The sequence below is a fragment of the Melospiza georgiana genome, chromosome 28 (genome assembly GCF_028018845.1).
Source record: "Melospiza georgiana isolate bMelGeo1 chromosome 28, bMelGeo1.pri, whole genome shotgun sequence".
Lineage (NCBI taxonomy): Eukaryota > Metazoa > Chordata > Aves > Passeriformes > Passerellidae > Melospiza > Melospiza georgiana.
Window position 1 is genome coordinate 1,355,636 of NC_080457.1, and position 27,046 is coordinate 1,382,681.

General features: G+C 43.5%; 1 protein-coding gene across 4 annotated transcripts; it reads right to left on the reverse strand.

Moving 5' to 3' along the window:
- Positions 1-1,304: 1,304 nt before the first annotated feature.
- On the reverse strand, positions 1,305-26,769 carry CDC27 (cell division cycle 27). Of its 4 annotated transcripts, none has more exons than XM_058041779.1 (19): positions 26,564-26,769; positions 22,104-22,179; positions 19,436-19,583; positions 18,336-18,461; positions 17,329-17,426; positions 16,696-16,850; positions 16,360-16,574; positions 15,740-15,854; positions 13,665-13,780; positions 13,444-13,543; positions 13,081-13,288; positions 11,989-12,158; positions 10,595-10,747; positions 9,082-9,290; positions 8,213-8,330; positions 7,855-7,983; positions 7,079-7,153; positions 6,169-6,349; positions 1,305-3,964 (listed from the first exon to the last, which is right to left on the reverse strand). In XM_058041779.1, the coding sequence occupies exons 1-19, from the start codon at positions 26,588-26,590 to the stop codon at positions 3,882-3,884; spliced, it is 2,502 nt and encodes an 833-aa protein (XP_057897762.1). In that variant the 5' UTR covers positions 26,591-26,769; the 3' UTR covers positions 1,305-3,881. The 4 variants fall into 4 exon arrangements, with proteins under 4 accessions (XP_057897762.1, XP_057897760.1, XP_057897759.1 ...); XM_058041777.1 differs by having other exon boundaries at positions 13,665-13,798; XM_058041776.1 differs by having other exon boundaries at positions 11,989-12,161; positions 13,665-13,798.
- Between the last annotated feature and the right edge of the window lie 277 nt (positions 26,770-27,046).

The following is a 27,046-nucleotide window of genomic DNA, read 5'->3' on the forward strand; positions in this document are numbered from 1 at the left end:
TGAAACAACCAGGTTGTTTTTCCTGGTTATCCAGAAAAACCCAGACTATCACCTTATTCTGAGGTGACAAAGTTTAAAAGCACTGGCATCCCTGGCTTAGAAAATCCCAGTTCTGCTCCATTAAAAACAAGAAGCAGTTCATGCTCTAAAAGTCACAGACTTGGACAGAGGGACAGAAAATGAGATGCTGCAGCACCACAGTCAGTGGTGAACAACAGAACAAACCTTGCTGAGATGCAGGTGTTCCTAAACAGCTCCTGGTGCTCAGCACACAGCTGTAATTCAGCTCTAGAACGATGGGAAATCCAACTTCACCACTGCTTTGCCTTTCTCTGGAGGCACCTAAAGCTCAGCCTGCCTGAGCAAAGCCTGGGTCCAGCACCAGGCAGAGCCCATGGGGGAGGCTGCAGAGGGACAGCTCAGCTCTCACTGCACTCAGCAACCCCCAGACACAGGAACACATGTCCAGGAGCAACAGGAGCATGGGGGAAAACAGGGGGAAGCAGCTAGGAATGGGTTAATCTCAGTGTTTCGTGTACAGCCAAACTCAGCTCTCAGAAATTACCAATTAGGTTGGGCAAAAATGAGTGGTAAAAGGTTCAATCCAAGATGCCTACAATGCAGCAGGAGGAATTTCTGCACAGCCATGAGCCTTCCTTCCTGGCAAGCTTCTCCTCCAGCTCTGGAAGTGTAAGAGACTGTGGTAATTAATTTCTCTGCTGAGCAACAGCAACTACAGCCACAGAGAGGGGACCTGCTATGGAAGGCAGAAAAAAAAAAAATAAAACTAACCTGCTCCATACCTGAGAGATTCTTGAAGATGGGAAGTGAGGATGAGCAGCAACTTCTCTGGGCATCAGGAAGGATTCATCCCCAATATTCCATCCATCCCTGCCTTGGGCAGTGGATGGACACGTGGCAGGACAGATTCCCTGTGTCTCCATCCTTGTCCCCAGTCCCTCTGCAGCTCTCCTGGAGCCCCTTCAGACCCTGGAAGGGCTCTGAGCTCTCCTTGGAGCCTTCTCCTGTCCAGGTGAGCACCCCAAGGTGTCCCAGCCTGGCTCCAGCCCTGGAGCCTCCTCTGGACTCATCCCAGCAGCTCCAGGTCCTCACACCCATGTCACACCTCCCACCTCACCCAAAACTCCAGCCAGCACCTTGCAGCCCACCTGGAAGCTGTGACAGATGAGGCTCAGGTGGCACAGGACAGAAAAGAGCCCTGCACACCCCAAGGTGCCCTTAAACCTTTCCCAACCCCTGAAGGGCAAATCCCACCCCTGACCCAAAGCACCTGGGGCTAAGCCTGCTTTTAAAAGTAATTTATTTGGATTTTCCACATCCTTTCATGAATTGCAAATATATTAACAGAAAAGAATTTTTTCCCCCCTAGGACTGTACAATTTTTGAAATTAAAAAAAAAAAAAAATCAAGAAAAGCAAAAAAAAAAAAAAAAAAATTAGGAAAAAAAAGGACAAATTACATTGTTTCAATGCAAATAGTAACACCACACCCACACTTTGCATTCTTCCATAGTTTTGTTGTAAGAAAATGACAGTTCCCTAATTCTCTTCAGTGAGAACCCTTGCTCACCTCCCTGCCAGTGTCTCCATGCTCAGCCTCTTCCTCTCTGTCCCTCCTCAAAGAGGCAACTTTTAGTCCTTCAATACAAATTTTGTGTTTTTCCTTAGAATGTAAAATAGCAGCAAGGGCTAAATGTGACCCTGGATTATTGGGAAAAAAAAGAAAATACCTTTAAGGTAGGATGACCATACAAAGCCAGGAATGTTTTTATGTATTAAATCTTCCAAATAGCACAAACATCCTTTGAACATCCCAGCTCAACTAAGAGCATTTTCCAAGGAGTTGAAAGTTTTACTGCAGTTTTCAGGGAACAAATAAAAAGGAAAAAAGGCCCCACAATTCCTGGATCTCAGGTCCCCACGTGAACAACATTTGTTATGGAAAAGTAAATAGCACCTGCTTCCTCCTGCTTTTTGTTTAGAAAATATGCTGGGAAGCAAAAGGAAGCCAATTAACACGGTAATTAGTGGCATTCCACAAGTGCTGCCTGCAGACCTTACCAGGAGGGGCTGCTCAGACTCCTCTGCTCAGGGATGTGCTGGGAAGGTGCCACGAGCTGGGAAACCACAGCAGGAGCCCCAGGAGCAGCTCCAGGGAACGCTGAGCCCTCCAGGGAGGGGAATCATCACCCAGAGAAGCCCCAGGAATGAATCCCTGCGAGAGCCTCACTCCAGCCCAGATCCATCCCAGACCCAGCTGATCCAAGTGCAGGGCACAGAGCTCATTTCACCTCTTCTCATTCCTCAGATTTTAGAGGGATTTTTTCACCCTCTGAGAGGAACTGAAGCCTATTTTTCACTGCCCATCCTCCTACTTCAAAAAAAAAAAAACCCCACCACACCACAGAATTCTATTTTTGCTCAGAACTTGGGGATGATTTTTCAAAGGATAAAGGTGTCCATGTGGCTCTTGACCAGAGAGAAGCTGAGACAGAAGAGGTGCCAAGTGGATAAGGACAGAATTCAAAAGAAATTGAAGTGTGAAGGAAACTAAGAGACACCTAAAAACCAATAGATTAAGAAAAAAAAAATTAAGACTGATCACAACAAATACAGTGCTATGAAATTTGTATCATTCCCAATTTATTAGGCATAAATTGCTCTTTAAAACTGCTTGTATCATACACTTTCTTTATCATCACTGCACAAAGGGCACCAATTGCTGCTGCAGAATGCTACAGAGAGCAGTTTGGACTCACTAACGTGGCACAGCTTTCTCCTCTCAGAAACAGACCCTCGAGGAAAGGAAAGTGTTCCTAGAATGGGAAACTGAAAGAACAGCTTAAAAAAATAAGGAAAAAGACAAATAATTGCACATTTTTGCATCCTGCTTGGACCACACTTTACAAAATAGCTTTCAAAGTGATAGCAGACCTAAGGAGATACTGATCTGAGACAATTATTTGATGCATTTGACCAAGGTTCTGATTGTATTAAGGCTTCCAGTCTTCCCACTCTCACAGGATTAAGGGTTTGATGTTTCACATTACACTTATATCTACATTTCTCTTGATTTTTTCCCTTTATTAATTTTTATTCTTCAAAAGGGGAAGAACAAGTCAAGGGGTGCATGAAAAACGAAGCAAGGTGGTGCTGACAGAAATACAAAGTAAACACTGACCTTTCCAAAACCGGGTGAATAAATTAACTCATGGTTAGAACATGAAAGCATTTGATGAAAGCTCTGATCCTGCAATGTGATTCTCCTGCAGCTGCACCCTGGGCAGGGACAGGGCTGTTTCACGTGGCCTGACACACGCCCAGTCCTGCTTGCTCACTGGAGACACTGCAGCTTTAAGGTCATTGACACTCCCTGGCATTTAAGTTACACTACAATATGCAAAAGTCTTGAACAGCCTGTTTGTCAACACTGTCCTCGGAGAACTTGGAAATGAGGTTCAGCACTCTGCTTACCAAGAAAGACCCAAACTAAGACACATTTCTGGAAAAAGAACAAGACACCTCGTCATTAGTACTATCCCCACATCTACTGGCTTCCATACATCAAAGCACAAGTCTGTCTTCCATGATATTTTTTTCCAGCAAGGGGGGAGTTCAAAACCAGCATTTTCTCCTCAGTCACTGCCATAAATGTGTAAGAGCCAACTAGTCAGACTCAGCAGCAGCTGGATATTGCACTGCCATGAACTCTGCTAAGTTCAGGTCTGAGGTGCACTCGTGGTGTCAGTGGAGAACAACGACAGTGCTGGCTCAGAGATGTAGAACCCAGGATGCCAAGGAAGGGGAGAACACGACAGTACCAGTCACACACACTCAAGCTCAGACACTGGCTCTTGGAGGTTAAAATTCATCACTTTCCACGGCGTGGAGCTGCGTGTCATCCGCGTCCGTCATGCTGCTCTCCTGGGACTCGTCTGTGCCCACTGTGGGGACAAAGAGACCTTGGGTCAGGGGCTGTCCCCCTGCACAGCGCCCCTGCCACCAGCCCAGCCCGGGCAGGGCAGCCAAAGCATTTACAGGAAAATTCTGCTTCCCCCCAGATCTCCTGAAATTACTTTAATTTGTCCCATGTACCCCGAGAGGGTCGTTCAGCTGAGGCTGTGGAAGTCTTCCACACTTTCTCTGCACAGCCAGGAAAGCTGAACTGTGACACAGCCCAACACTTATTTTGTTTATGCTTATTGGACAGATTAAGCTGTTAGGTTTTTTTCGTTTTTAAATTTTTTTTTTCTTGTTTGGTTGGTGTTTGGGTTTTTCCTGCACTGCTCAGGTGGGGCTCAGCAGCTCCAGTCTCTGTCTCCATCTCCTGGTCAGAACAGGCTCAGCCCAGGGACCTGGGGCTCAAAACCACCCCAAATACAACAGCAGGGAGAGAAAAACTGGATACTTCCAGAAGTGCAGTGCAGGGTAAAGTTCCCATGTTAAAAAGCACACAGGACCAATAAAAACCAAGGTGATATACAGTTATCACCTTTCCCTATTTTTCAGTTGGAATTGCAGGACACAGCCATTTAGCTATTAGTAAGAATCCAAATTCTGCTGTATTTCCTTCTTTGTGGGAAGAAAATTAAAATTACTTATTAGCATTTATTTTTTATCTCTATTTCAGCCTGCAGAGAGGTCGATATTTATGACTGTCCATGCTTTATGGAATTTAGGTTTATAATCAAAAGCTGAGAGAAGAAAAACCTGGGCTGTTCCTGTCTGTGAATTACTCTCCATAGTGTTTTATTTTCTCTTGATCCAAATCAAACTGCTTCCATGACCTTCATCAAAAGTCACCTTTTATATTCACCACATCAAGTATTTTGATCCAACATCCAGTTTAACTTCTGAAAAAGCATCTACAGGCAACTTTAGCTGCCATTCATTTACTCTGAAGTTATTTGATGCTTTATGATGGAATATCTGCAGCCCTGGGAATGCCTTGCTCTCCTGGGATACTCTTAAACCACCCATGATTTGTATAAATTTAGAGTTACCACAATCTCTGTCCTAGTACATCTAAAGGAATTCCACAACCCTCTATGCCATGCTTTCTGTAGGGACAATATAGGAATGTGCCCTCTGTTAATGGAGTGACAAAACTATCCTTTGTCCCCTCAAAAAAAAAAAAAAAAGAAAAAAAGAAAAAAAGAAGCCCATAAGTTTCTCTCTTTGATTAGGTGAAAAAGCCACCTCATAGGCCTAGGGGAGTCCACCTCAAATTTAAAGATAGTTAATTAGACACAAAGTCCCACCTAGGCCATTTACTAGAAAAAAAAAAAAAAAGACAACAAAGAAACTAATCACTTTTGTGAGGTGTTTCACCAAGAGCAAAAACCTCTTGCACCTGACTCAGTCTTTCTCTGTTTATTTTGCCTTACATTAAACCTTTTTGTTTCCAACACTGCTGATTTTATGCTCCCAAAGGTAGCTGAGCTATCTTGAGTGAGTAACAGACCTCCAAGAGCTCATGAGACCTGGCTGGATGAAGCTCCTATTACTGGACAATGAATGAATTCTGAGTGAAGAGCCTCCAGAGCTCCTACTCACTGGGCAGAATGTTTCACCTATTGAAGCTGGCCCTGTCCCTAGGGTTCAGTGGCAGAGGCTGCAGCACAGAAATGTTAAAGCTGGCCCTGTCCAGTGCTCAGGGCAGAGGCTCCAAGAGCACAGAAATGTTTCACCTGTTAAAGCTGGCCCTCTCCAGAGCTTAGGGCACAGGCTGCAGCACAGAAATGTTAAAGCTGGCCCTGTCCAGTGCTCAGGACAGAGGCTCCAGGAGCACAGAAATGTTTCACCTGTTTAAGCTGGCTCTGTCCAGGGCTCAGGACAGAGGCTCCTGGAGCACAGAAATGTTTCACCTGTTTAAGCTGCCCTTGTCCCTAGGGTTCAGTGTCAGAGGCTGCTCCTAGGCTGGAGCACAGAAATGTTTCACCTTTAAAGCTGGCCCTGTCCAGGGCTCAGAACAGAGGCTCCTGAAGCACAGAAATGTTTCACCTGTTAAAGCTGGCCCTCTCCAGAGCTTATGGCAGAGGCTCCTGGAGCACAGAAATGTTTCACCTCTTAAAGCTGGCCCTCTCCAGAGCTTAGGGCAGAGGCTGTAGCACAGAAATGTTACATCTGGGGCTCCTGCAGCACAGACCTGACTCGTAGGGGTAGCACTCGCTGATCTGCTCCTCGCGCGTGATGGGCTCCTCGTCGTCGGGCAGGTAACGTTTGTCTATGGCCTCCTTGATCTGGTTGTTGGCTCCTTTGGGATCCAGGTCCATTGCCCAGGAGAAATTCATTAGGGCCAGATGTGTCTGACCCAGCTTTTTATAAACCTGAACAGAAAAATGGCAGAAAAAGCTGTGTTTATATAAGGCTGCTACTTGAAGGTTTGGGCGATGAATGTTCTGCAGTTCAGTGATGTTTTATGGAAAGCAACAGAGGGTGGATATGAAAAGCTTATTATGTGAGCCCCAAGGGAAATAAATATGTGTTTCTACTTAAAAATAAAAATAAATAAACTAGCAGCTAAGAGATTCTTTATAATTAAGGGCAGATGGGGAAGTTATTTATCTGTGTTGAGGATTTAAACAGTGAAAATACTTCAGTTTGTCTAGACATGGCCACTCATGTCAGTTTAGAGGTCCAGCTACTCCTGGACAAAGCCCAGTGAACACATTTCAGCACAAATTCTTTTACCTCTCTCCAGTTCAAACAAAATAAAGAAATCTTGCTGATAGAGAGTTCTCCAGGTCTGTGTTAGAGGGAAATTTTTCTTGGTGCTCCCAAGTGACCAGACACTCCCCAGCAGAAAGTTACAGAAGTTATTTAAAGCTTTTTAGCAGAGGTGGTGGTGGGAAGGAGGATTTCTGTCACTAGATCACTGCTCTGGCATTTCACACAAGAAAGGTTGGAATGTAGCTGCTTCTTGTTCAGTATTTAAAGCTTTGGGAATTTTTAGAATACTGCTCCAAGTGGAAGCATCTTAGTGACAGGCATCAAATTTTCTCATTAAGTAGCAAAGGAAATTAAAGAACTTAGGATCACAGTGAAATTTTACCTACCTTTCCTATTAAAAAGTAAACAAGAGACTCTTTGGGAACAATCTGTTTCAGTTCTTCAAGTTCTTGCAAAGCCGACTGAAAGGTTGGAGAGAGTGTTTATATTAGGCATTTGAAACCAAACACTTTTAGTGAAACTTCTACTTTACTTTTAAATTAGTTCTTGATGCTGGAGCTGTTTGCTGTGACAGTCACCTGGCATCATTAAGAAATTACACTGAAAAATATTTAGTTTGCAGTTAGAAATAAAAAAAAGTTTTAAGTAAAGTTTTCCCTTTCAGTGTGCACACATTTCTGAGGCAAGTTTCAAACAGACTTGGCTTGTCTTCTGGAGCCAAAAAACACTGGCCAGAGGAAAAGCTGCTGGATAAACAGTGTGGGAAGATCTTCTGTTCTAAACAGGGTTCAGGTCAGCAGGGAATCAGCCCAAAACTGCTTCACTTCTGACTCTGCACTCTACAACACAACCTTGGAAACAGCTGGTTCTTATTGCTGTAATTGGATATGGAGCAGTTGGCTGAGTTTTCTTAGTAATTTAGTATAAATTCATGATAGTAGGTCAGACTAAAATAATAATTTAAAAAGCAACACCTGATGGCCCCAGATTTTATTACAATCAAAACATTTAATGCCACCCTGCTGAGGGTGGCACTTGCCAAAGGAAATGCTTCCCATGTCCCAGGCTGTTCCTGCAAGCCCTGGTGACCTGCAAACATTCCCAAGGCACCCCCATTCCCAGCTCCAGGAATTTCAAGGCTGCCACGAGCACCCAGACTGACCTTGTACTTCTCATTTGCAAACAACACCGAGGCTCTGTGGAATTTGCATAGTGGGTTCTTGGGGTCAATGTTGATTGCTTTGTTCAAAGTGTCCAAAGCCTTCTCAGATTTTTTCAGTGCGTGTTGGACCTGGCACACAAAGAGAGACAACAATTCCAAAAGGGGAAAAATAACAGCTCATCTGCTGGGCAAGGACAAACCCCTCTGAGCATGTTTACTTACAACCTGCTCCTTTTAGGAAAGTATTGGCCCACTGTTAGACCAAGTCTGATTTTTGTTCTACAGGAAGAAAAATCCTCCTCACCCCCTCTGCACCCCAACCCCTTCTCCCCACCCAAGTGAAGTGCCATGTACTTACTACTCCAATGTGACACAGCAGGACTGAGCTCTGGGGGTTGATATCAAGTGCTTTCTGGAAATGCATTTCTGCCAGACTGAACTTCTCCTGTTTGTAATAAATCATTCCCAACCCGTACCTGCAGCACAGAAACAATTCTGGTAAATGGCACTGGATTTTAACCAAACTGGTTTTTGTCAGTGAATGTGACATGGCAGGAATGGTTTTTAGCCTTGCCAGCCCCATCTAGGATGGGAAGGAATTTCCTGGGGGAAAAAGCTGTCTAAAATTTTATTTATTTTTGTTATCCATTGGGTGGCTAAAGAACTGATGTGTGACACACAGCAAGACTGGCTAAATAAAAGGACACAAAAGTTATTAACACTATCACACTTACAGATCTAACTTTTACTGCTTTATATATTAAAAAGTTGTAAGATACAAAGTGTGTCCTAAGGTATGAAGAGACTGAGATATCATCTCTCCAACTGCAACTGAGGACACATAATGCACAAAGAATGCTGCCCAACAGGACAAAATAATGGGGTAACACAGCCTAAACCATCTATGAAAACAAAAAAAAAAGTGAATTTTTTGCCTTCCTTGTGAAAGTAGCCCCCCATCTTCTGCAGGAATGGCTTTGCTGTTTTCCAGGAGGGAAGAGTGGAAAAGATGGTGGCTGTCCCATCCCTGGGAGTGTCCCTGGCCAGGCTGGATGGGGCTTGGGGCAGCCTGGGCTGGTGGAAGGTGTCCCTGCCATGGCAGGGGGTGACACTGGACAGGCTGTGAGGTGCCTCCATGAAACCCCAGCAGAGCAGCAGCCAGGAGCTGTTCCTCCAGAGGGAATCCTGCAGCCCAGGGAGCAGCAGGGTTCATGAGGGCAGACCTACCAGGCGTTGTAGTGCCGGGGGTTGACCCTGATGGCGTTTCTGAAACAGGCCAGAGCCTTGTCCAGCTCCTCTGTCAACACAAACTCGTGGCCCAGCAGGGTGTAGGCATAGGCATAGTTTGGATCCACCTGGATGGCCCTCTGGAAGAACTTGATGGCAATGTCGTGCTCCCTCTGCAAGCTGAAGCAGTTTCCTGCTGCACACCAGGCCTGGAACAACAGCAGGGCAGGAGCAGAACCCTTTTTACTACTCTGAGTGACTAAATTTGAGCTGAACACATTTATCTATACTGATTTAAATAATTATAAATAACCATAATATTAATTATATTATAATTAAATATATATTATAATTAAATAATTATAAATAAATAAATAGTAATAAATCAACAGTTAGTTCAGGCTCATTCCTGTGAGGCAAGCAAGGCTAAACACACCTTCTAAAATAAATAAATGAATAAATAAGCAAGCTGAATTACAGAAATGGAGAATCCATGGACACCCAACAAGTCTGCACCAATTAGATCCTTTGATGACTAATGACTAAATCTTTTGAAGGTGGTGAAAAGGCCAGAAATAAAACATCTTTGATATTTAGGAATAACAAAGGGGGAGATGGTACTTTATCTCTTCAGCTCCCTCCAAGTGACAAATCTGGAAATCTGCAGAGGAAGAATTTTAGCAACAACCTCCTCTTTCCCTGCTGCTCAGCATCCATCAAGACTGTAAATACCACAGCCCAGGGTCTCCCACTTCCCCAAATTTTTAGCATCACTGCCAAAGCACATAACTATTTTCCACTGCTTGGATTAGAATCTGCATTTCCCTCTATCCTGACTAATCTTACTACAAGCACCAACTGTTCACTGAGGTTGTTTTCCACTCTTAGACAAACTAACAGGATAACATGAATTGGATTTCCTCCTCCACCAAAAAGATTTTCAATACCCTCTGCAGTTTGCTTAATTCTTAAGAGCACATTTATCAACTCACATATTTTATTTTTACTGTGGCACTCATTGAAAGATTTCTGGGTTTTGGCACATTGTGACTACACTACCACACACCCTGCAGTTTAATGGACTTTGGTATAAAAAAGTGCAACATCATGTCTGGAAATAAACTCTAGAACAAATATTTTAAGTGCCAGTGAATTAACTACAGCAATTAAAAGGTACAGGAGAAAGATATTCCTTATCTCTGCACACTGGCAGCAGCAAGAGTGACTGACTAACCCATGATCTTCCTGGCTGAATGCTGCCAAGGCAAATTTAAATAACCATTAACAGATAAAAGGTTTCAACCTGTTCCACATGAGATGATATTCAAATTTTAAGGAGCCATTTCAGGCATCAGCAGTTCAACAGACAACCCTGCCAGCTCCCTCTCCAGTTTTGTTCAGGTGTGTTCCCACTGGAGAGTACATTGGATTAGAGCTCAAAGTTCTGTTCTGAATCACTGATTTTACCATGTACAATTCCCTTCTTCTCATTCAAGCCCACAGCATTTTATACCTCTGGTGAGTTTTTATCCATGTCTGTCAAATCCTTAGAAAGAACTGAAAGGGCAACATCTTTCTGCAGATGCCAGAGTGTTGTTGAATAGATTTCCATGCCTTCTACTCTGTAGTTTTCAATCCTCCTCACTTCTGAAAATATTCTCTCAGCCTGAGAACAGAAATGAAACTTAAAATAAAATTCCACCACCAAGGCAGAGCACAGAGGTCAAGGACCAAGGCCTCACACCCAGCCTGAGCATCCTCTTTGCTTTTTAAGTGTTCTACACAGAGCTGCAAGCCCTGAGCTTTCCTTTCAAGGGAAGGAAGTGACTGGATCCCAGGATACTTTGCCAGCAGGAATGCAGCCAGCTCTCCCTCCTGCTGACTCAGCTGCATTCCTGTTTCTGTCCATGCTTGAGCGAGGCAAAAACATCACCCACAAAACCAGAGAGAGTGCAACAGACGTTTATGGGCCAGGTATGATTGTTAACCATCCAATAAAGAGTGACAGGATAGGGGGTGATGGTTTTACACTGCCAGAGGGCAGGGTTAGGTGGGATACTGGGCAGGAATGGGCAGCCCTGGCACAGGGTGCCCAGAGCAGCTGGGGCTGCCCCTGGATCCCTGGCAGTGCCCAAGGCCAGGCTGGACAGGGCTTGGAGCAGCCTGGGATGGTGGGAGGTGTCCCTGCCATGGCAGGGGTGGCACTGGGTCGGCTTTGAAGTCTCCTTACACTCAAACCACTCTGGAATTCGGTGATTAAAATCTCCAGCCTCACCTTTGTAAATAATCTATGAAGCACCCAGCATCTGTTCCATCTGGAAACAGACTGTGCACAGCTCAAAACCTCCCTCTCCTTTGTCTCCTGCACACATTCTGTCAAGGAGTGCTTTAAAAACTTAGCAAACAGGCACATCAGCTGTCAGGAGAACAGTGCCAAGGAGAGGAACTGTGGGATTACCCTGAACTTCTGATTCTGGAGCAGTTTGGCATCACCTCAGCCGTGCCAGTGCTTCATTTGTGAGGTTGGGAGGGAAACTGGGTCACTGATGTGATCAGAATTAACTACAATGGAGAGAAGTTTTTTGGTTTAGAGATCAAATTGTTGAGTGATCTATTCTAAAACAGTGCAATGCAAACAATTCCCTCAGCACAGCAGGAGATAGAGACAGGACACACAAGGAGGAGACCCCAACACTTGGACACAAGAGGAAATAACATTAAGAAAAAAATTTAGGAAAGCTCAATGAGAAAGCAGATTCAAGACCCAAATCCATTCCAGGTGTAACTTTTATATTGATCCATTTACCACAACTGCAAACTTCTCCTGGATTTTACAGGAGACCTGCAGGTTTTGTGTAAAACTGCCAAAGCAGAGGGAGAAGAGGAAGGCCTGGCCCCCATTCCTACCTGCATGTACTCTGCCAGCTCAAAGTAAGCTCTCCCAATTTGGCACAGCACCCAGCCTGTGTTGTAGTGGTGGGATGGCAAATGGCTCAAAATATTGATGGCTTCTTTGCAGTTGTATGAGCACAAGGCCAAATAACCTTTCCCCATGTCCCGGAGAAGGCTCATCAAACCTTCTAGGAGAAAAACACAATAAATAAAAGTGGGAAAAAAAAAAAAAAAAAAAGACAGCTGAGACTTATTTACTTGGAAGTGCTAACCCCAAAATCTCTCCCCTGTGCACTCCTCTTATGGAAACCTTTCAGGAGTTTCCAAACAAGGTTCATATACTCTTAACATTATATACTTAATTAATACGAGCATGATATTCTGAGTATCAGCCTCTGTAAGGGAAGCTAGAAAATAAGGAATTCTTCAACTCTGGGGCTCAGAGTGAGTGGAGTTCTGCATTTCCAGCAGCTATTCAAACATTTCTTTAGGTCTGAGCAGTTCCCACAAGCCTGGTAGCCATGGATACATCCTCTTGCTGCCTGGAAACATTACTGAGCCAAAAGAGGGGAATTCAGCATTTTGCTTAGGATTTTCTGAATAAATAAATCTGAATAAAGATTTGTTTTTAAACAAATGGGAAACATCAAGGGAGAACAGACCACATAAAGCCCATGTTAAAGGCGACTGGGTTATGAGTAATTCCTTTGGATCAGTTTCCAAGGATAATACTGTCATAAATTATATACTTTTAAAATTTGAAGTTCTACTTTATAACAATGTAACACAATCATAATAATATTACTTATTCTATTATCATAATTTATATATTACATAACAATTAATAATACTTTATATACTTTAAAAATACTTTAATCATTAATAAGGACCAGAGCTTGCAAGATTTATCTGTTGACAATTACCACTCTCAATATTCTTCACATGTTTCTAAGTTATCAAGATGTTGAATTAAATCAGTTTTTATCACTACACAAAGGTGAGAGCTGCATGCTAAATAAAATGGGAAAGAAGCAAATACTGAAGCAACATTAAAACCCAGATATATCAGATTTTACTCTACTACAGATCAACAGTGCTCAAACAGACCTGCTGCTGCCTTCTGTAGCGTGAAAGCTTGGATTTGTGGTGCAACAGTGGAAATTTTCCCTTCTGAAATGATGGAAGAGTCCAGTTTGGTAATTTCCAAACTGTCATTTAAGTTTGGTTGAGTTATTCCTCCCTTATTTGTTTTACTTTTTGTTTTTCTGTTTGGAATCTTAGGTGGAAACTTCATTTTTAATTTTTTGCTATTTTCCTGCAAATAAGAAAAATAAGAGTTACATATATAAGAATCTTTTAAATCCAGAAATCTAAATTTGAGAGTAACTGCTACGAATACGTGGAAATTCCCAGCTGGGCCAGTGGAATGGGTGAGAAAGGCAGGGATTGGCAGCACTGGGGGTTTGGTACCTTGGTTGTGGAGCTATCACTGGTGAAGAGGCGAGAGCTTCGCCGAGGCAGCGCGTTGGGTGGAGCAGCAATGGTTGGGCTCAATACCTGAGGTGTTGTACTGAATAGGAAAATTTTAAATTACACATTGGAAGGTATACATTTCTTCGCTCCACTTTTAAATAGTAACAGCTTTTAGATTTGCTTTAAATAAAAATGCTGCAGTATTATGATTGTTTTACCTTGTCTGGGGACCAGAGCTCTGTGTTTGTGCAACAAGGACTGGAGTGACTTCCCGGCTGTTCCCACTCTGGGAGAAAACAGATTTTGTTCCAGCCTGGCTGATCCTGCTGACAGCCTGCACAACACAGAGTTTCTACAGGTTGGTTATTATGTCACTCAGGAGTCTCCATCTCTGCTGTGCCAAACCCAGCCCACTCCACCCACCAAACACTGCACCAGGAGAAACAGAATTATTTTAATAAAGGAGAGGGTTCCCCCATGCCCAGGGAAAGCCATCCAAAGTGTTTCTCCTTCTACCTGTTAATAACAGCAAGTCTACAAAGCTCATGCACATTGTTTGAAGATATAGAATCTCCATCTAATGGCAAGAAAGTGTATGTTAAAGTGCTTGTGCAAGAAAGTGTATGTTAAAGTGCTTGGGCGAGCACAAAAGGGAATTAAAATACATCACATTTAAAGGCTTTTTCCTGCAGAAAGTTGTAAAAAAGAAACCACAAAAAAATAAAAAGATTTTTAAATTATCCTATTAAAATCCCATTCAGAAGCCATTCACAAACTGCACAGCAACTCAGCCTGCTTTCAGAACAGATCCTCCTCTTCATATTTTTTTTAAAAAGCTTAAAAAAAAATATCTTTCTGCCCACTCCAGGGACACCAACATTCAATTCAGTGACGGCTGCTTGGAAGAGATACCAGAAAAGGACAAGTGGATCAACACCAGCCCAAGCAATGTCACTTTGTGCATTATCCAGCCCCTGTCCTTCTGTTCCTGTCCCAGATTCTGTCACCAGAGGATGGTTTAGGTGGCCAGGAAACTTCCTGCCCACTCAGACAGGAAGCCCTTGGATTCATCCTAATGCTTCACTCACTTATGTAAGTGTTTCCTAGGAAACTGCCTCTGTTCAGCCACAGCTCCACCAAACCTTGTCTGACACAAACTGAAGAGCAAAGTGGAACTGGCACAGTCACTGCTTGCACTGCACAAAGCACGAACCAGAATTTAGGATATTTATTAAAATGTATTTAATGTTTGTGTTTTGGTAGTGGCACAGCTCCATCTGGGCAGGGCCTAAGTGTGGAGTAGTGAAATTTACACCCCAGTGCTGCTGTGTCTCACTCAGCAAAGCAACAAAACAGCAAAATTGACTTGATTTCCCAAAGCTCTTCAGCTGCTGGAAGAGCTGCACCTTACAAACTTCATTCTCATTTTCAGACTCATGGAAATTTACCTTCCTCTATGTGCAGAGTCCAGCAAAAGCCACTGTTTGCAAATGGTCCTGAGCAAGCACAGGGTGGGAAATGGATCAGCCAAACAAAGCACATTCCTCACTGACTGTTTTAGCACAAGTCCCAAATTTCCCTTTCAGAATGGCACAGCATCAAGATTTGTCCAGAGCAAACGTGGCAACTCAAGTTCTAATTTTTGAGATTCAACACTATTTCAAAATAGTTCCCCCTATAAAACACCAACACTCCTCATGCAACTTGTAGATTTACTAAAAATACAGGGAAAAATCCTCAGGTTTTTGTTTTTAGAAAGGAACAAATAGTTCTTCAACTGTCACCAACATTCCACCTCTCATTTATCACTATGGCAACTACAGCAGTTTCTTCCTGAGTGAAGCAGGCATTTTTTAGTTTTAGCAAGACTTTGCTGAGTGAAGCAGCACCATCCTCTCAGTCCTTCACAGACCAGCAGCAGGATTTTTATTATTCAGGTCTGTAAACTACAACTCAAGAACTACTTGCAAGAGATCAGCAGCTCTCTTGAGGCTTCAGAAAACAAATAATATAAATAAAACAAACAAATTCCAAGTCTTCACACTCCACCCTGCAAACTGAAAAGTTGGAATCTCCTGTTGTTGGGAAGCTTCAGTGTCTGTACAACCCTTTGTGATGGGAGGTGGACAGAACACAAGAGATCTTCCCTAGGTTAGTCCAGCAACCACAGCCTGGGCATCTGGGGGGGGAAACTTAGCTCCCATGTTTTTTCCTCTGTATTTTGGATTCTTCTTTCAAGTGCACTGCAGTGCCAAGCTCTGAGCAGAGCAGCTGAGCTCAGAGTGCAAGGTACCTTCTTTGAAGGTGCTCCGGTGGATGGCACATCGATGACAGAGGAGGAGTTGGTGTAGTTCTGTAAATAGGATCCATCTCCAGGGCTTGGGGTTTCTAGTGGCAAAATTCCAAAGCTGAGAACAAACCGGAGAGGAAGGGTCAGTGTGTGAATGTTAGAGCTGGAGAGCTGGTCTGATGCAGGGGTTAAAACACAGACTCAGAGCATGGAATATCCTGAGCTGGCAGGGACCCACAGGATCATCAGGAGCTGGACTTCAAGAAAAGCTCTTTACAGTAGCCTTTCATAGTAAAGTTTATTCCAGAGCAGCAGCATATTCCTTCAAGTGACACTTGAAGGAATATGATTGATATGATTGACTCAAGATATTGCTTATTGCCATGTTCTATGTTCTCGAATCAACAATTCCTCTCCAAATAACCAACTGCTTGTTTAAAAACCACAAGAGCTCAACACTAGGAGCAAGAGCAGTTCCTGAAGTTGTCTGGGTTTCCCTTGCACAGAAATTGTCCCACCAAGTGTGTCTGAGTGTGCTGTGCAGCCCCAGCCCTCCTGCTCCAAAGCCCAAAGAGCAGCAGCAGCTCAGCCCTGGGCACGGGTTGGCCATGCCAAGGACTTACCTTGGAGTGAGTGGGCTCAAAGCTGCAGGTCCCCCCAGTAAACTCCGTCCAGTTTTTGGTTTATTTTGAGCCTGTTTGGACAAGATGGCAGTTCCTGACCCCAGAGGGACAGAATCTGAGGAAATCACAGCCGAGTCAATGTAAGACATGGAGGAATCTGAATTCAAGGAGGAATACTTTGAATTGGAGGACTCTAGGTTGATTCTGTTCAATTCCTAAAGAATAAAAGGCAGCTCTTAGGTACTCAGGGTATAGTTTAATTAACATTTTTCAGTTAAGCTGGATAAATGAGCTGATTTCAGTAAATGATTTTACAATGATTTGAGCAAAACTCACAATTGTGTCCTGGGGTGTCTCCATGAGGACACTCTCAGGCTGTCTATGGGATATGTTGTGATTGGACACCACTGTTGTGCAAGTGTTGGGCAGACAGCTGCTGAAATTCTGTAAGGATGTTAATTTAAATGTTTGGTCAGGGTCTGGCTTTTCACCTGTAAGAATGGAAAGAGATTTAATAATTATTCCTGGGTCTATACACTGAATATTCAGTCTGAATCAAGGACAGGGGACAAAGGATTTTAGAAGTGTTTTAAAACATTTGGGTTGGAAGGGACCTTTAAGAACATGTCATTCCAGCCCTCTGCAATAAGCAGGGACACCCTTCACTAGACCAAGTAACTCTCTGTACTAAAGCAGAAGTATTTTCTACTACAAAACCCTTGACAATCAATATTTTTAATAATTTTCATATGTTGTTTTTTCAAGCTATTCTCAGAAACAGGCTCTAAGTGTCTACTAAATGTAGGCTGGAAAGCACATTTGGATTGTTAGACCCACAAGTGCATAAATAATGAAGATGGAAGAAAACAAGACAGAAGTTTTAAACAATGGCAAAGTATTTTAAATGAATTGTCGCTCACACAAATCTCTCCCAAGAATTACATGAGTAAAACAGTTCTGCAGACTCACCTATTTCACATAGTGATTCAAAAGGGGACCAGAGGAAAGGATTTAAACTAAGGCTCTTTTGGTAACATTCTGATCCTTTGGCAAGCCGGTCTGTCTTGCTGCAAAAAGAATGAAACAGTTCACAGGGAAACTTCAGAACAGCACTTTTGTCAAAGAGAGTTTTCCAGAAGAGGAGTTGAAAAACAAAAACATGTTGAGAGGCATAGAAACATTCCTCATCTTTCAAGCCCAAGAAATACTGAGTTCTTTTGAAGTTACTTGACATATTTAGACACAGTTGTCAAAAAAAGTTACATAAGCACTAGAATAGCTTGAGAATATTCATTTTTAGGAAGATGCAGTTCTTTGCAACAGCTTGTTTCTTTTTTGCCAACAGTAACCTGATTGCCAGCCTTCCAGCCTTCTTAAGTATCTACGGATAATATTTTTGCAAAGAAATTAGCAGCTAAACTGAACACTTAAGTATTTGGCTACAAAGAAATAATACTGAAAATAATGAGAATAGATATAGAGAAGAATCCAAGAGCCCAACTACTCCTATTCAATCAATCATTTACATTTACTGAAACCTTTCTTGCATCTTAGCAAAATCAAAACATGATTGGCAAGTTATTCTGCCTGGCACCCTCAGAATTTTGATTTGAGGGTTAGAGCTACACATGTATAACACAGATAGTAAAAATCTAAATGGTAACACTGAGAAACAGGCTGAGAGTTTTTCTTAGGGAAGAATTCAGAGCAAATCCAAAGGTATTTAAAAATCTCAGACTTTTGGATTGCATTCTTACCCACCCAGAAAAGAGGAATTTGTCTTTTCAGTCTTTGGGTGAAAATGAAAATTAACCATTCCCAAATCAGACTGATTCCACAACTCCATCATGCTCCAAAATGGTGTAACCCAGGGAGAGGTGTCTTCTCTAATGACTAAGGATATGTTTGACTAAACCTGGGCTTGGTCAAGTAAAAACCTTCCAACTTTATTGGACAAAATGAAAAAGCAACTTTACCAGTAGACATGTCCCAGTAAGGAGAGTGTAAAGCATGCAGAATCACCAAACTCCATAACAATGTCATCATGGCTTTTCTGTTTATTCAACACTCCACCAGACAAGATCTGCTCTCCTTCTGCAAGCCTTTTTAAAAAACAAGAGGTTTAAAGGGGTTACAAGGCTCACAGTACTGGCACTCCAGTGTTTTCACCCTGCTGCAAACAAAAACAGAAATCCACTGTCAGTGTGCACAGGTTTTAAACCACAAACCAGTTCCTGCAAATGAACATTAAGTAACCCATGAGTTCCTCTACAACAGGGAGGTTCAGGACTCTGCAGTCAAACAGCTCTACTGGGAGGGAAGAAAAACAAAACAAACCCAAAAGCACAAAATTCAGCATGACTTTTCCAAAAGTGATCAATCCCAGCATGAAGGACAAGAGAATCTTCATTTGATCTTTGAAGGTGCTTTATCTAAGGAGCTTAATTTGGCTTTGTTTCCCAAAGAAATACAATCTGTAAGGCCCCCCATGCACTGAGTTAAGAGCCAATATTGGAACATGGCAGAGTTCATGGATTTTAAAGCCTTTCTTTCTTGCAAGAAGGGCTCAAAAGGAGAATAAAGGGTCAACCTGCACCTCCTTCACCTGCAGGAGCAGCAGCACTCACACAGAATGGGCCACTGGCTGTCAGGCTTCAAAATTACTTTATGCAACTGCTGGGGTGGGAGGCATTTTTCAGGCATCTGAGCCCAAACAAATCACCTTTTCTTGCCACCACTTGAAATTTTACTTGTAGGTGTATGCTTCTATGAGCACAGAGCATCCCCACAAGAAAATAAGGCAGAGTTGTATAAATGAGCCCATATAAGATCTGTTTTCTCTCTACACAGCTTGGCAATTCCTGTCTAAGTTACTCAACAACTTTTAGAGGTTTTTGCAACATGGGTTAATGCTCATTAAATCCATATCTAAAAGCAAAATAAATTGAACTCAATGCTTTGTGCTGAAGGACCAATGAATTTCTAGTTTATACAAGACAACATCTTCCAAAGAGAAATCCAAGCAAAGAAATAAATCCATTTGTAACCCTGGACAGAACATGAAGGATTTACTTACTTGCTGAGGTCCACACAACATTTTGCAAGCAGGTATTTACACTGTGGGGTGGTACAGCTGTGTCCCTTTAGGAGCCTGTAAGCTTTGTAGGCCTTTCCTGAGCGGTAGTAACACGTTGCCAGTAAAAACAGTGCTTCTTCTGAGTGAACTGCAAACAAAGCCATCAGTTAGGTGTTAATCACTTTAGCACAACAAATTTGGGGGCAGGGAGTAAAAGCCAGTTGTGGACAAGATGGAATAAAATGGGTATGATATTAGAAATCCATTCCTGAATGAAGTGTCTTTATCTGTTGGTGATTACCAAACTTCCTATGCCATTTCCTTGGCTAGTCAGATGAACTCTTAACATCTACAGCTTTGAGGGAACTTTGATCCTTCTGGCTACCCAATCTGAATAAATGATGAGCCAGCTTGCAGTTAGAACAGCAGCAAGCCAAGCAAAGCAGCCAGGCCAGAGCTGCTTTACCAACCTGCTGGCCACACCAACGCTGACTTGGCTCAGAGTGTCACCACACTGCAACTATTTAGAATTAATGTCTATTTCCAAATTTTCTTCCACTGCAATTATATACCATACTGAGGATGTTCTACTCAAAGAGCTTGAGTTGACATCCAGACCAGACCCACTCATGATTACACCATAAAGTACAGAATCAACCCCTGAAGTAACTTTAATCCTTTCTGTAAACTCACTGATTTTGTACATCCATGGTGGCTTAACCCAGCCTGTACCTCCCCAAATGTTACACTCAAATCACCCTCACACAACGATATTTTAAATCAAAAGCTGTGTATGAACACAAGCAACTTCAAACCACTTAATAAACCCACATTACCTTTATACTTTTCAGAAGACATTACCCTGCAAATGGAATTCAGCATTAAATACACAATTTTGATGTTTGTTCACCCACCTATATGGAAATCTTTAGAAAAATCAATATGAGCGCTGTATAAAAACCTCTTTGGGAATCTGCCCAAATCCTTTGCTTCACTGAAAACTGACTATTTTAAGTTTTTGTCATCACCCAAACAGTGACAATGGAAACAGAAGACCCAAACAGAGGGAATTTTATTAGCCTTATCCTAAAAACACAGAAGACCTTTTTGAGAATTCAAGTTAAATCAATTTTTTTATCCACTACTTTAACAGATTTTGAGAGTTCTGAGAAACTACCAAGCCACAGATGTCCTATCAAGGACAGTAATTACAGGTAGACCTAAAACAAGTTTCTCTCAGGGTGAAATCACTCCTGCCAACATGGAGCCATTCAAGGTCTGCAGCTTCCACTCTGCAGTGTAACCACTTATTTTAACCAGGAGCCAGATGTTTTGTTAGCAGTTAATTGCTTGCACCAAGTGTCAGCGTTCATGCTGCTTTCTCTCAGCACTACTGGCCACTGAAAAAGACTGTTTGAAGTATTTTTGCAGAGAATTATTCTGCAAAGATGTGTCACTATCAAGTCAGGTATTTTTCTCCTGGCTGCTGCAAAAAGTGGATTCTCTTTGTTCCAAAATCCTTGGCAATTAACTTCAATCTACCATTTCCCTGCCCCTCACAGTGTGTTGTGTTCAGGGGAGCTCTGTCATCCCTACAATACTATTTTCTTCATAAACACCTGGATTATCAGGTTCCATAATACTCTACACAGCATTTCTCATTTCAGCCCCAGATCAAACACCCCAGATTCCATTTGTAACCCTGACACAAGGAAAATGAAGCCTTTATTTCTCAAAATTTAGGTCTGTGCTTCCATTGTTAAGAACTGCATTGTGGGCATGGCAGGCAAAATATTTCACTACAAAACAGAGCATGAAACAGCTTATACAGTTTAATTCAAACTATCAGCTCAGGTTGTTTAACATGAGAAATTATATGACACTTGTATTGGGGTTTTTTTGTGTTAGTGGTTAGGGAACAATTACCTTTTAAAACAGAGAAGGAAAGCTGACCACCAGTATCAAGGAGAAAGAAGTACAGAAGAACAAAAATCTTATCTGAGGTCATGGAGAAAAGGTTAAAAAACAAAAGGTGCTAGAACACACCAAAGAAGCGTTTCAAGGAGCCAGAGAAAGTATACATTTGTGTTACTGCTGCCTGCTCACTGTCCAAGATAGCCCAGCTTTACAATGAACTAACAATTAGCAGGGATTCAGCAGCAGATACCTGTTCCATATGTTCTGATTCTCACTGTCTCAGTTTCACAGTGCTTTTCTCTCACCATCACAAGACTCTCTTTGAGCCAATCAACATATCTGAGCAGCATTATCAGTAAAGACAGCTTTCAATGTCAAGCCAATTTGTAGAATTTGTGTGCTGCATCTATCCTCAAGTGCCCTTGGAAGAATACAATGCTTGAGGGTCATTAAAAAACTCCCAACATTCTCCCATTTGATACCATAAACCAGATCACTGTAAACACTGCACTTAAACACACAAATCTGAATTTAATTTTAAGGAGATTTTACTGTAAAATAACATTGCTGCTGTTACATGATTTGGTTTTTCCAACCTAATTGCAAGGCATTCCTCTACTTTCCCCAAGCAGAAAGCTAAACTTCATTATGAGAACAGGAAGAAAATAAAGCAGGAGCAGAGGCTCACAAAACCCAAAATAAAATTGAGAAAAAGCATTTATAAAAAGGTTTATAATTGCAAAGTACACACCTTCAGCATATAACCTTTCTGCGAGGAACACGGCATCGCGATAGGCGTAGTGGTTCAGTGCTTGCCAGATAGCAGCCTGCAAGGCAAGAAAACCATCTCCATTTAGCTCTGAAAATGCACAAAACTCATCACCTCTTCCTGGCAAAAGGCAAAGTTCAGCTTGGTTTATAGAGCTATAAAATTAAAGGGGAGGATTAACAGGCCAGCCAAGTTGTATTTGTTTCAGGTAATAGGAAGGAGGGTTAAAAAACCCCAACAAACTCTGCACTGAAGTCATGTATCAACCTCAGAGTGTTTCTCACTCATTACCAGCCACAATCATCCAAACCCCTGAGAAATTACTGAGTCTTAGCCTGGTGCACAACTCAACACCACACAACAACACCTTCAGTGAAGATAAAACCAAAATCCAACCCCAGCTGGTCAGAGTATCCCATTAAAGCATTACCCCAGGATGCCAAACCAAAGCCCAACAGGCCCAGAAACCTCTCAGGGCTGGTCAAGATGAGACTTGCAATCTAGAATTTCTCTAATGCTCATCAGCAACCAAAGACAAATAGAATTTGCTTCTAAAACCCATGAGACACTCCAAAACAAAAAGAAATATTCCACAGGGAAAACAATACTGTCCTGCAGTGCTATTCCCAGCTGGAAAGTGCCAATTTCATCTACAAAAAAAAATTAAAAAAAAAAATCCAAACATCACAGAGTTACATGTACCATATGCTACTTCTTCCAACACAAACTTGACAAACACAGGGTGTGAAAACTGTGCAAGTTCTCTTCACGGGAAGCCCACACAGCCGTCATGAACAGCACACACCAGGGCTCCCAAGTACTACAGGGAATGTTATAAACAATTCTCTACAGAGAATCTTTTTTCTCCTATCAGTAGATCCAAGAATATGCTTAAGAAGTCAACAGGTGCTTTTAAGCTTGTGTGAAAGTATTTGGACGTATTTAGAAGTGAATTCTCTTAGTCTGATCATTACAGTACAAACACACTATTGTTTCTCTCTGGTTGTATTCCATGTTTGAGATAACTGAGCCTCAGAGCCTCCTGAAGTGATTCCTCCCTGCTGCCTTGAAAGGATCCCAGGCTGAAGGTGGTTCCACGCCCTGCAGACAGAGCAGGACAAACAGGGAGATAGAAGGTCAGGGTTACAATCTTTTAAGCCATCCTGAAGCCAGAGCGGCCCAAGGTCTCCCATTTCTCTTGCTCCCAAAAGCAGCTCTTCCTTCACCAAGTCACAAGTGACATTTAGATGAACCCAGCCAAGTCGTGGCAGGTTAAAAATCCTGTCTTTGCAGGGCTGTAACCCAGCCAGCTTACAAAACAAAGGTGTGGGGGTGGGAGTGGGAAAATCAGGGTCATCTGACTGCTCAAACCAGAGCAAGTTGCCAGGAACAATCCTGCCAAAGGCTAAGAGGGGACACGAGGGATTTGGGGCTGTGTCACAGCCACTTTGTAAGAGTTACACTACACCCTGGCTCAAATAACAATTCTTGTGGAGCAGAGTCCCAGTGAAAGCAAGAAACAGCCTGGTAGAACTCCTGTTCTCTAGCAATTATCACTTTGCAGCCCAAAATGTGCCTCCTGCCCTCAACTGACCCGTGCTGGAGTCTGGATCCTCACACACACTCTCCTAAAAGAGCAGGAAGAGGAAAGGAAGGCAGCAGGGAATCAGCCATACCTATGCAGCAACAATTGTCCATGAGAACAGATGTCTAAACCATGAGTGTGCCTCAAAAAATGGGATTTCTTGCCCACTGTCTACAAGGATTAATCTCAATATAGCACAGTAATTTAGTTTGTTCTAGAAGAAGCACAGTGCATGTACACAGCACTATGGTACACAGTTGCTAAACCACACCAGAAGAATGTTCTTAGCTGCCTCATAGGAAGGAGAAAAGTTGGAAGAGTTTCCACATTTTATTCAAGTGTGCTTGCAGAGAGGATAAACCTCCAGGTCCTAATCACTCTTTTTAAAAATAATTAATTTGAAATGCAAAATTAACAGGGAATTCTAAAACTACACAGCCCTGCAGCAAGGCATCTTCAGAAAGGAGAGCAGGAAAATAAAATCAGATTCAGACAGGTCCATCTTCTACTCAGAAAATCCTGTGCATTGTCCAAGTGTCACTTCAAATCTAAGCCAAAGAGCTCTGAAGAGATGTTCTCTTCTGACAGTTATCCAACCTTGGAAATTGTTTTCCAAGCTGTTTAGCCTATATTGCCATGCTAAGCAGATTCTGCCGTGGTTTCAGTCCTCAGGGTGGGCAGGGAGGAGAAGAGCTCTGGGATGGGCTGTGCTGCATTCCCCACTCACACAAACTCTGCCCCTGAACCAGCACACGTTGGTCCTGCAGCCAAGTTCAAGCACCATTCCAGTGACTCACAGATGATCACCTTGAACAGCTAAATTCCAAGCAAAGTGCTCATTTTCTTTCCAAGATGTTTTTCAGAAGTATTTGGAAGGCATCCAGCCTGTTTCTTAGCACATGGGACACAGTTTTTTGTTGGAGCTGAAGGGTTTTAAATCGACCCAATCAGGAAGTACAAACTCTGGCACTCTGTTCAACTTCAACGAATTTTAAAAGTTAGCAAAAACCTAACCAGTGGCCAGAATGCCTTCTGGGACATGAATTTCATGTAATTAAAGCGCAACATTTATAAGGCTACATACAAACACAAATTCTGTTATTTATCTCTCACGCTGTGACAAATAACTAACATCACAGCTGTGAGGATGTAAGGATGACAGTTTTTTCCTGGAGTGCTGAGCCCTGTAGACATCTGAAAGGCTGGGAGAGAACAGACAAATAGACAGGAAAAATCTCTGCAATGACAAAAATGAGAACTAGTGTCAGCTTTCCCAATCATTTCATTTAAGTAAATTATAAAAACAGAGCTAAGTACGTGGACTTCAGCTAAACTGGGAATTCAGAAACACAACAGACTTTACCCAGTCACAAATAATTCCTAAACTTACCAGCACTCCTGTAAGCAAGGAACAGCAGTAAAACTGACAGCAGCAGAACTACTGCTAAAGGAATGATCTGTCATTTAAAAGCAGAATCAAAATAAATGTAGCCAATCTAAATAAATATATTCAACATAGCATCAAAACATCCAAGTTGGGAAGAGGTTAAGAATGGAAAACAGCATTAGAGTGGTCTTTACCTTGCTGAAATACCACAACAAGACCCCACATTTCTATCAGAGAGCTCTCAGGAGAGCAGATATTTCCACTTGGTCAGTCCAGTTAGCACAGCACTGGAAACATTTGGTATTGTTTCCTGTCAGCTTCACTCATTCACACCGCAGTGCATTCCTGCTTCCTTTTCTATTGTAATCCCATGTTTTCCTAGAATGCCCAGCTGGTGCAAAACAACCAGGCCAGCTCCACAGCTAACACCATGGTGCAGGATGGCCTCTGCAGGACAGGGACCAGCTGGCCAAAAGCATTTCCAGCACTGCACTGACCCCTGCTCTCAGAGGGCATGAGGAGAGTGGTGCCATCACCAACACAAACCCTACAAGAATGCCCTCACTGCCACCATCTTCCACAGACACGGTCAAGTCAGCAGGATGGTTTTCCACAGGAGCCTTTCTTCCCCTTCCACCTTTTCATTAGAAAGAAAAGAGCCAAAAGCAAGAATTCTCACTATGCCCATTACAGAACACAATCGTGCTCTAGCAGGACACTGCTGCCAGGAACCTCTTGCTGTAACTAGAAAAAAAGCCCAAAACATCCTGTTAAAATGCTAAAAATATATTTTTTAAAAGAATGGCAATATGAACGAGATGACTGATTAATGAAAATCATGAATAGTTCGAGAATGGCCATACAGGAACTGTGGAAAGAAAAAGCAGCTCTTAATTCTGTGAATCACGACTTCTGGAAGGGAAGGCTGAGCACAAGAACAGGAAACCCATCAGAGTAACTGCAGGGAGACTGAAACACGAGACAAAAACGAAATTTACATTCTTTTCTCCCCTAGGTCTCCCATCAACCCGAAAAAAAACAATTCCTTGGGAAGGAGGAACGTCCTTCACTCGCACCACACGGAGGGATCCGAGCACGCTGCGAGCATTTAAACACGACACGGCAGCGAACGCAGGAAGGTGAGCGAAGTATCAACAGGTCTCCCGGGGGACCCGCGGGGCCTTTCCTGGGAGCCCAATGGGCTGAGGAGCGGCGGGGACACCGACACCGACCCCGGGGGCCCGGGGGGCAAAGGGGCGAGGGCGGCCGGCCCGGGGATGGGGACGGGAGGCTGGAAGGGGAAGCCCGGCGGGCTCCGGCAGCAGGGAGGGCGGAGGAGCTGCAGGTCCTGCGGGCCCACCGGCCGAGGGGCCGCCGGGAGCGGCCCGGAGCCGCGGCCCCGGAGCGGGCGGGGCGGCCTAAGCCGGGCCGGGCCAGGCTTTGGGGCCTGAGCCGCCCGGGGGTCGGTACCTGGACGGGTTCCTGCAGCACCGTCATCCTGCTCTCCCCGGCCTCCGCCTCCTGGTCGTTGAGCCCGAGCGGGGTGGCCCCGGTCCCGGCCCGGCTCAGAGCGAGTCACGGCGGGGCCCGGCCCGGCCGCGGCTCATTTGAACCCGCACCGACCGTTACCGGAGCGAGCGAGGCCGGCGGGCGCCGAGTCCGCCCGAACCGGCGGCGGAAATACCCGAACCCTCCGCCGGAAATAGCCGAAGGCTCAGGCGGAAAGAGCCGAGCGTCGACGGAAAACAGCTGGGAAAGCCGCGCTCGGCAGCCGGGAGGAAACTCGGCGCCGGAGATGGCCGAACTGGGGCGGAAATGGCCGAGCCCAGACGGAGATGGCCGAGCTGGAACGGAGGTGTCCGAACAGAGGCGGAGATGATCGAGCGAGGACGGAGATGGACGAGCGTGAGGGGGCTGGTGAAGCTCGGCCGGGCCTGTGGCTCGTCCCTCAGA

Excerpts from the sequence above, each read along its gene's own strand:
- CDC27 (XM_058041776.1), bottom strand. The coding sequence starts at position 26,590 with ATGACGGTGCTGCAGGAACCCGTCCAG. Across the intron at positions 15,855-16,359 it reads TTGAGCCCACTCACTCCAAG|CTTTGGAATTTTGCCACTAG; the intron begins GTAAGTCCTTGG and ends GTTTGTTCTCAG. Across the intron at positions 7,984-8,212 it reads TGCTGTGTCACATTGGAGTA|GTCCAACACGCACTGAAAAA; the intron begins GTAAGTACATGG and ends TTTGTGTGCCAG.